Source organism: Nestor notabilis, unplaced genomic scaffold (assembly GCF_000696875.1).
Source record: "Nestor notabilis isolate BGI_N333 unplaced genomic scaffold, ASM69687v1 scaffold14949, whole genome shotgun sequence".
Taxonomy (NCBI): domain Eukaryota; kingdom Metazoa; phylum Chordata; class Aves; order Psittaciformes; family Psittacidae; genus Nestor; species Nestor notabilis.
The window spans coordinates 53,661-63,131 of NW_009944386.1; the positions used below are offsets into that span (position 1 = coordinate 53,661).

At 48.6% G+C, this 9,471-nt stretch overlaps 1 protein-coding gene across 1 annotated transcript in view; it reads left to right on the forward strand.

Moving 5' to 3' along the window:
• The window catches only part of LOC104411867 (nucleotide exchange factor SIL1-like), a gene marked incomplete at its 3' end in the record, with an annotated part of 59,696 nt that overhangs the window by 48,713 nt on the left and 1,512 nt on the right, over positions 1-9,471 (forward strand). Inside the window, exons 4-6 of the mRNA XM_010022403.1 lie at positions 527-647; positions 1,943-2,039; positions 5,552-5,743. Of these exons, the coding sequence (XP_010020705.1) occupies positions 527-647; positions 1,943-2,039; positions 5,552-5,743 (410 nt within the window). The remainder of the gene's footprint in view (positions 1-526; positions 648-1,942; positions 2,040-5,551; positions 5,744-9,471) is intronic.

Consider the following 9,471-nt stretch of genomic DNA (forward strand, 5'->3'; position numbering starts at 1 on the left):
TAGTAGTGATCATATATTCCTTTTAATTCAATATTTCCAAACCAACACAGCCTTGCCTTGGTATGCTTGATATTCCACGTACCTGGCTGTACTCTGCAGTGTGCTTTCATTTCCCTTTGGCAGCTGTACTTTAGGCTGTCTACCCTAATCAGCAACTAATTCCCCTTTCTCTAGAATCCAGATCTGCTCCTGATGTGGAGCTTTAGTGCTTTATCAGGAACTGGCCTGGAAAGGAGGAGGGAGCTGATGCTCTGCCAGGCTCAGGGTCCTGTAGCACAAGCTGGCCCGGCTGCATGGGGCAGTGTTCAGTGGGTAAAGGTGGCATTTCTGCAAGGTTTAAGCCGCACTTGTGTACAGGGGGTGTGTTGATGGAGAGTAGTTGGTGGTGGATCTCCTGCTCTTGTTCACCATGTGGGATGAGGCTTTTATCCCTCTCTTGGGTAGGAGCATGCGCCTTCACCTTGCATTACCTGCACAAAGCTGGAATAACGTATGTGCTCTGAAATAACCCTGCCTGTGCTTATAGGTCAAGCTGTTCCTGCAGGGTCACATGTACGATTGAACCTGCAGACAGGAGACAGAGAAGTCAAGCTCCCAGACAGTGAAAATGGGAAAAGTGATACAAGAAAAGAGAGAAGAAGTAAAAGGTACAGCGATGCAAAGCGCCGGGGTGGGTGGGCTGTGAGATTCATGTCTTATGGGAGACCAGCTTCCCTGATGTACTCAGTTGCTGTTTCTTCCTAAGACTTAATTGCTGGTTTAAGAGTTCAGCAGTGCTGAAAACAGAGCCCCGTCCTTTGTGATGCCTTTGGGGTAGTGGTAGAAGGGCCCTAAGTGCATGTTCAGAGACACCTTCGTGGCTTCTGATGCCACGACACCGAAACTAGATTTGCAACATGGCTTCTTTGAATGACTTTCAGGCCTTTGAAATGTCTGAGCTGAAACTTTCTGAGCTTAAACTGTGAGAGCACTTGCGAGGGGCTTTGTTTGCCTTGACCTGAGCCAGTACCGTGGTGTTAGCTCAGTGCAGTCAGTGGACTCGCAGCATTCATTTACAAATCGGTGCCTGCTGGTGTTCTCCTTGGATCACACACAGATTTCCTGTACCCACATCTTTATATTTGTTGTCAAAGTCTCACTGGTGCTGACTTTCTTATTCACACCCTCCTACCAAAGACAGGTTTATGGGGGAAACTTTCTTTCCTCAAGTGTGGGGGATTTACTGCTGCTTCCCTCAGTCCCCCAGTTTCTCCTGTTCAGAGCATGGGGAAGCTCTTTAGCTTCATGATGCCTCAACAGCTGGCTTTTTTTGTGTGCGGGAGTATTTGTGGCTCAGATAAACACTCTCTGAACCAACGAGAGAAGCATAAAGAACAGCACAACATGGATTTTAGCACTTTTGTGTGATTTCTGCTTGGATTTACCTTTGCCCTAACTTTGTATATGGTGATCATTAGAACTTCAGATGTAAATCTCTTTGTTAAAACTTGAAAGTTCTTAGCAGTGACTTAGTGGCAGTGGTGGTTCTTTGTTTTTCCTCTTAAACATTTCCTGCTTTTCTGTATTGCAACATTAAATTCAGAGGCATAAATTAACACTAGAATCCCAGCCTGGTTTGTGCTGAAGGAACCTTAAAGCTCATCCAGTTCCAACCCCTGCCACAGGCAGGGACACCTTCCAGTAGAGCAGGTTGCTCCAAGCCCCATCCAACCTGGCCTTGAGCACTGCCAGGCATGGGGCAGCCACAGCTTCTCTGGGCAACCTGTGCCAGCGCCTCAGCACCCTCGTCACCCTCAGAGCTCATCGCAATCTCCCCTGTGGCAGGTTCAAGCCATTCCCCTTGTCCTGTCCCTACAGACCCTTGTCCAAAGCCCCTCTCCAGCTTTCTTGTACAGATACAAGTGTTCACTCATAACATGTTTTGTTTTGTTTCTTCTGCAAGGCTGGGCAAGGTGGATGTTGACTCAACTTCATTCACATCCCAGGAGCTCAAAAAAGCACTGGCTAAAATGAAGGAAAGTGAGAAGGCAGAAAGAAAGGTAAGGAGAGATCCCCATTTCTAAAGCGATGCACATGGATATGAACACCCTACATTACATGTCTCTAGAAATATGATAGCTAATGTAATTGCATAGGAAAGTACCGTGCAGGCACATCTTTTGGTGAACATGGACCTAAAATGCCTTTGCTAGCCTGGTGGTGACATAGTTCCCTGGGAAACACACCCCTTTTTGTACTAATCCTGGGTTTTCTGTAAGAGTGGAAAATTTTTGTTCAGTTCCATTTTATTAATTTTAAACTTCAAGGCCTTGTGTTGCAAGCTGGTATCAAGTGCTTCAGTGTATTCTCAACACTTGAGGGTGTTTCTCAGTAATAAACATCCCATGGTCTTTTGGGGGGAGAGGGGCTGCAGTGGTGGAATGGGCAGTTTGCTGACAGGAGGGACGTGGACCTGCTGTAGTGAGTCCAGAGGAGGCCACGGAGCTGCTGCGAGGGCTGGAGCAGCTCTGCTCTGGAGCCAGGCTGAGAGAGCTGGGCTGGGTCAGCTGGAGAAGAGAAAGCTCCTGAAGGGGACACCTTAGAGCAGCTCCAGTGCCTAAAGGGGCTCCAGGAAACCTGGAGAGAGGCTTTGGACAAGGGCCTGTAGGGACAGGCCAAGGGGAATGGCTTTAACCTGCCAGAGGGGAGACTGAGATGAACTCTTGGGCAGAAGCTCTTCCCTGTGAGGGTGCTGAGACGCTGGCACAGGGTGCCCAGAGAAGGTCCCTTCCGACCAAAACTGGTTTGTGATTCTGTGATTCTTGGTGTATCAATGCTCAAGTGAAGCTATGGGATCTTTCTTGTGAACCCAAAGCAGGTATGGTCAGCATCTGCTGTGATGCTGCTCCGCTCAGTTTTTTGATACCAGTGTGATTAGAATTAATCCTGAAAAAAAGATCGCTTACAAACAATTGTGTGAGCCCAGGGGCTGATTCCCTTTCCATTGTTTGGGTGTATTTTTACCCATTGATTTGATTTATTTATTCAACTGCCACTTGGTTCACAGAAACATCTGCAGACCCCCAGTGTGGACTGGGCTGCAGCATGATGGTGTTTGTGAAGGAAGTTACTTTGCCATTCACTATCATCCTTGGTTTAGGTCTCAATCTCGTGCCCTGGGTAGTAAAACCCAAATGGCCTTGCTGAGGCATAGGCTGATGTCACCTTACATAAGCTCTGAGTTTACTATTTAGTTACAAATAGTCCACAACCTAAAGTAAAATAGAGTAAAAGCGCTGCTTCCAGCCCTCACTGGGCTTGGAGCTGGTCTCCAGCCACTGACACGACACTGGGGGGATGAGACCTATCAGGTGGATCCCAGCCTTTCTCCCCTCTTCCCTCAGCAGTATTTCCTTATGCCCTCATCCTCCTGCTGCCTTGATGTTGGCTCAGTTGAAGGAGAACTGAGGTATGAGTTAAGGCTTGGAGGTGCAGAAAGTCCTTTTTCCCCCCTATCTGGCACCAGGGCATTATTTAATTTTCTGCAAGTTTGCTTATGCAGCAGCAGCATCAGTAAAAACAGGACTTCTTGAAATGAGTGTCATTTAAATGCAAAAATTAGTGGTCTTCTTTTATGTGAAAATAAGCCATATTTTAAAAAGCCCTGTTAGAGAACAGCTATTGTCCCAGCGACTGGGCTCAAACCAGCTACACCTAATGCACCTAAAGTACTCCATTTAAAATCACTCCTGCAGGGAGCAAATTCATCCTCAAAGTAACTGTGTCAAAGTAAATTGAGTTACACCAAGCGTGCTCCCATCACCGCTCTCGCAGAAGCAGTTCTATGTGGCTGGGGTGGGGATGGTGGTCTGTGCCATGGTACCTACAGTAATTAGGGCAGGAGTCATTAATACTGTTTGTAGGGCTGCTGTTAGCCTGACAGTGCTGTCACTTCCCTCACCCAGGGTTTTTCTCTGCAGTGGCTCCAGCCCTTGGCTGCTGTTCACACCCAGGGCAGTGTTTGCAGGGGGACCACTGCATGTTGAGGGTCACTCCTGGGTAAAAACATGTTTTGGTGTTTGTGACACAGTCCCTTTCAAAAGGGGCTTTCTTGCTTTCTCCTGCTCTTGGGACAGCCTGTCTTCGGTGTGGGCTCACTGCTTCCTCCACCCTTTGCAGCAGCAGGCACTGCCCCTGCCTGTCCCAGTGCCAGCAGTGCTGGTGCTGGAGAATCACAATTACAGAATCATTTAGGTTGCAAAGACTTTTAGATCACTGAGTCCAGCCATTCCCCAGCACTGCCAAGGCCACCACTAACCCATGTCATCAAGGGCTTCGTCTACATGGTTTATGAACGCTGCCCTGAGCAGGCTGTTCCAATGCCTGACCACCCTTTGGGGAACAAATTGTTCCTAATATGCAACCTAAACCTGCCCTGGTGTAGCTTGAGGCTATTTCCTCTTGTCCTATTACTTGTCCCTTGGGAGCAGAGACCAGCCCCCTCCTGGCTCCATCCTCCTGTCAGGCAGTTGTAGAGAGTGATAAGGTCCCCCCTGAGCCTTCTCTTCTCCAGACTAAATGCCCCCATTCCCTCAGCTGTCCATCTTCTTAGTTCCTGCCAGCTCTGGGTCTCTCTTAGATCTCTGGCAGTCTTTCCCTGCTCACCACGTGCCTTTCAGCTCTCTTGGTTCATTGCAGCCCTTGGGTGCTGTTTGTGTGAGGGAGACAAGCCACACTGCAGGACAAGCTATCTGCTGGCCAAGCCCTGGCACGGCACTTCAGCTGCCCCCATCTTATAGCTGGTCTTTCTGACAGATTCTGTCCCTGATAGTGAGTGCACATGTTTCCCTTAGGTGTGAAGCCATCCTGAATCGTGTTAAGCATTGTCCAGAGAAGCTGTGGCTGCTCCATCCCTGGCAGTGTTCAAGGCCAGGTTGGACACAGGGGCTTGGAGCAACCTGCTCTAGTGGAAGGTGTCCCTGCCCATGGCGGGGGGTTGGGACTGGATGAGCTTTAAGGTCCCTTCCAACACAAACCAGTCTGGATTCTGTGAAGTGATTGGGATGATGAATGCATCTTCATTCACATCCGAGAAGATCTTGGTGTTACTGACGCAGAGTCACGGGGCAGTTCAGGCTGGATGGGACCTCAGGAGGTCTCCAGCCCCATCTCCAGCTCCAAGCAGGGTTGTCTGGGAGATCAGGGAAGTTGCTCAGGGCTTTCTTCAGTAAGGTCTTGAGAACACTGACTTAGAGGCAAATGGAGAACAGCAGTGCTGCCTGCCTCTGGCCCAAAATTCCAATTGTTTTGGAAGGCCCAAAAATGGTGTACAAAGCCCTTGGTACAGGCTTGGGAAGTGCTTGCTGGCACCCAAGGCAGGTATCTTACAGATGACTGGGTTCCTTGGCTTCTCAGAAGGACCCTTCAACACTGCCTTGCATCTCTGATGCACAGCAGTAAATCCTATTTGCACAGACAACCAGTAAATTTGGGGCTGGGGTTTTTTCCTACATGTTTCTTGGCTCTCATTATCACCTGCCTTCAGATCTGGTTTCCTCCTTCTGCTTTAAAGGCCCATGAGGAAGAGGTGAGGAAGAAGTTCCGGCCCATAGAGCAGCTGAAGGAGGAGTTTGAGAAGCTGAACGTGAAGATGGAAACAGATTATGAAATTATGGTGAAATTAATCAGCAAATTCAACAACTCTGCCTCCACGCTGGATGAAAAAGTAGCGGCGCTTTATGATCTTGAATATTATGTTCACCAGGTAACAAAAATGCATTAGTAACTACCATGTAAAATCCAGGGGATACGGTGTCATAAATGGGGTTTTATTTTTCTTATCAGTGTCAGGTAATAGAAATTGCTTAATTATCATAATCCTGGGACAATAACAGGCAGCAGAGGGCTACTGCAGGCTTATTTTATATCCAAGTTGGAATAAATCACTGCTCGTGCTGGTAGCAAGCAGTTTCCTAGGGGTAAGTGTTGCTTGATTTGTTGTCTCTTCTCAGGCTGGTTTTCTTGCCCTCTCTTTTCCTTCTTTTATATGCTAAATGTTACAAAATGGGGCTTTATCTGCCATTTTTGGAATAAGTAGAGTGGTGGCTGCTAAGAAAAGAATTATTTTCTCATTCCTTCCCTGGAAAGCCTCTGTGGCTGCAGGTAAGTGCCCATCCATCAGCTCACAGAGAATGTCTTTGTACCAGGGAAGATGACAGCCACCTAAAAAGCTGTGTTTTGTGTTGATGTGAGTAAGAAGTGGCATGTAGAACCTCTCTCACAGCTGGGCTGGTGGCGACAGTCACTGAATGCTCAGGCGAATGGCGAGTTGCTGAGCATTGGCTGAGCCGTGCTAATAGGCTCTGTGTGAGGTTGAATATATTTCCTGAAATCTCACTTCCTCAGGTTGATGCCCTTTCCCTCTGATCTCTCTTGCTCTGCTTTCAGCTCGCACGTCTCTACCTCCCGTTGGCTGCAGCTGCATGCACAGTGCTCTCCTCCCTTGTGCTCGGGTGGGTGTCTGAGCAGGGAGGCTCTGTTCTGCCTCGTGGGAAAGGACTGGGCTTCTCCCGCCCCGGTGACTGGGAGAGTCTGGAGCAGACTGGGAGAGTTTCCAGCATTACTTTCAGTGACTTTATCATTGTAGAGAGTGAAAGGAGCAACTCTTTGGAGATGCCAGTGCAAGACCTTTCACTTCTTAAAACGCAGTGTGGTATTTTGGGGGAAGGTAGCTGAAGGAATGTGCTGCTGAGAGAGGGAGTCCATGCACCAGCTAATAGAACTGTTTTTTTCCAGGGCTCTTTGTCTTGAGTTTCCACACTGAATCTGTCATACACATGCAGAGGCTTCCTTGCTGTTTGTTCTTGATGCTTTTGTTTCACTGATGGCATCTGCCTGACTCAGAGAATAAGTGTGAACAATGGGCACCCAAAGAGCTTTGTATTTATACTTAGGGCTAATTCTGTCTGGTTAAGGATGCCAGAGCATCAGGACAGCATGCTAAAAAGCAACCCCCAAACTCCACGGGATGCTTTGGATTCCAGTGTAACAGCCTGGACTATTCCAGTATAAAATCCTGCCTGCTTGCAGCACGGGATGGGGCAAACAATGTCAGAAAGGCAAGAGGAGCAGGGACTGGAGCATCAAAGGGAACCACATCCAGCATCAAAGGGGTCAGACAGGGGGAATGGCAGGGAGGCTGGCAGGAGCACAGAGGACCCCTTTGTGCATCGATCACAACGTTGCTCTGTGCCCGCTTGTCGGGGCAGATGGCTGGGCAGCACCTTCTCATCAGGCAGGAAGCTGATAAGAAATATGACTTGTCTCTAAGCCAGCATGGCTTTTCCTCCGCTTTCTTCTTCCAGCCAGTTGAATGCATCCAGAGCATTATCTCTGCTTGGTACTGACTTTAGCAGCACTGGCTTAATGTAATTACTGAATAGCAGCCAAATACACTTGTGCCGCATAACCCTGGAAGGGCTGGACCTGTCAGAGTCCTCTGCAGTGAGCACAGCCCTGCTGCTGGAGGTTGGGGATCCTGGCAGGTGAGGGTGGCCCTGAGGGACCAGTGACAGCTCTGCTGCTCCCTCTTCCCTCACCTCCATCTGAATGGTAATGTGCCACGGCTATTGACGATCGCTCAGCTCCTGGCTGCCCTGCTGCTGCCTCCAGTGCACAAGATGCCCTGTCAAGTGGAAAATGCCATGCCCTGTAGGAAGTGCAAGCAGAGGATGCTCTCTGCTCCGTGGCGTGGTCATGAGCATCCCAGAGCAGTGGGACATGAGGCAGCACGTGCATCTGAGCTCGCCGCAAGGGAGCGTAGAGGAAGCCGTGGCCGATGAAGAGACGATCTCTCCGGTTCTTGAGGAGGCAGCCCAAGGGCTCTGTGTTTGCTCAGCTTTGGTTGCCAACTCTGGTTTGCTTCTTATCAGTCAGGATTCAAGTTGATATGTTTGGGAGCCCATCTTGGAGAAGGAGCAGGAAGGTTTGGCTTGTGAGGTTATCTGTAACACATAAAAACCAAATGCAAATGCGAAGAGGCCAGAGCATAACTCATTTATAAACAGAATTCACAGTGCTTGCACAGCATTGTACAGAGCCAAGACCCATTCTCAGGAGTTGCAGGCTCTTTCTCTCAATTATTTACTCTCCTTATCTTCCCCTCTTCCCTCCTCTGACATGCTACACCATTTCTCACTGCTAATTTCCTCTCCGTCGCATACGGTTGACATGCTGCTTTCCTTGCTCTCGTTTCCTAACATCTTCTCTCCTGCCTTCCCTCCCGTTTTCTTTCTCCTCCAATTCAAAGCCGATCCCTGAATAACTGCTGTCATATTCCCTCTTCTCCCATCCCTCTCCTCACCCATTTTGCCTGTGTACTTCACTCAAGAGCTCTTTTGATCTTTGGCTTTCTTCTGTGCTGATTTCAGTGGACTGAAGCGAGGCACGACCTGCTGCCTCACAGCATCCTCTGCCACCCAGAGAGGTTAATAACTTCAAGTCTTTGAGTTTGGGGGTTTTCTTGGTTTTGAAATGGCGAGTGAGGGAAGGAGGTCTCACAGCAGACTCCAGTTAAGAAAAATAAATACATCTTCAAAATAAAGTTTACAGCACAATTTCTGTTCTGTGGTTGAGGTGTCCCGGTGATGCTGGGGCTGACCTGAAGGACTCTGCTGCTGCTGAGGTTACAGCAAGGGTTGGTTTTACCAATGCTGATGCTGGATGCATACTTCTGCCTGTCAGTGCGTTCCCTCTTGAACAGAAGTCAATGTCCAATTCCAGCAATAAAACAGCCTCGGAGCTTTTAGAGAGGCTGAGTAATAAAAGTACCCATTGGCAGCTGAAATTGGGTTGCAGCATAGATTTCTTTGTAGATGAAGATGGGCCTGCAGAAAAGTAAGAGGTCTGGCAGGTCCATATTATAGGGACAATTAAAAGAATAGGATCTGAAAGGATACAAAAGCTGCTGCAAATCCTGAATCAGCCCCAGCAGACCTGCAGAGATCAGCTTTCTATTGCCAGCTCTGCAGAGGGACAGCAAGTGGCAGGTATTGTCCTGTTGGGGAGAAGAAATGAGCTGTAGCTCCCCAGGTTCTGCTTTGGTAAAGACATACCCATAGGACATAAAACTAAGTAGCTTCCTCGTTCTCTTGGGTACCTAAAATACCCGACTTGTGGCCAATTTTGGTGAAGGTACATGGTTGAGATAAATATAACACTAAGTATGAAGTCACTGTTGACTGAAAGTGTTCAGGCTGGAGCGTGATGCCTGCGCCTGACATACCTGCACACCTTGTGGTGTTCATGCTGTCCCACCCCAGCAGGGGTTCTGCTGGAGGAAGGTGGGGAACATCAGTTTGCCCAGCTGATAACTCATTTTTATGTTCTATCTGTGGACATAAAATCATAGAATCCCAGCCTGGTTTGTGTTGGAAGGGACCTTAAAGCTCCTCCAGTTCCAACCCCTGCCACAGGCAGGGACACCTTCCACTA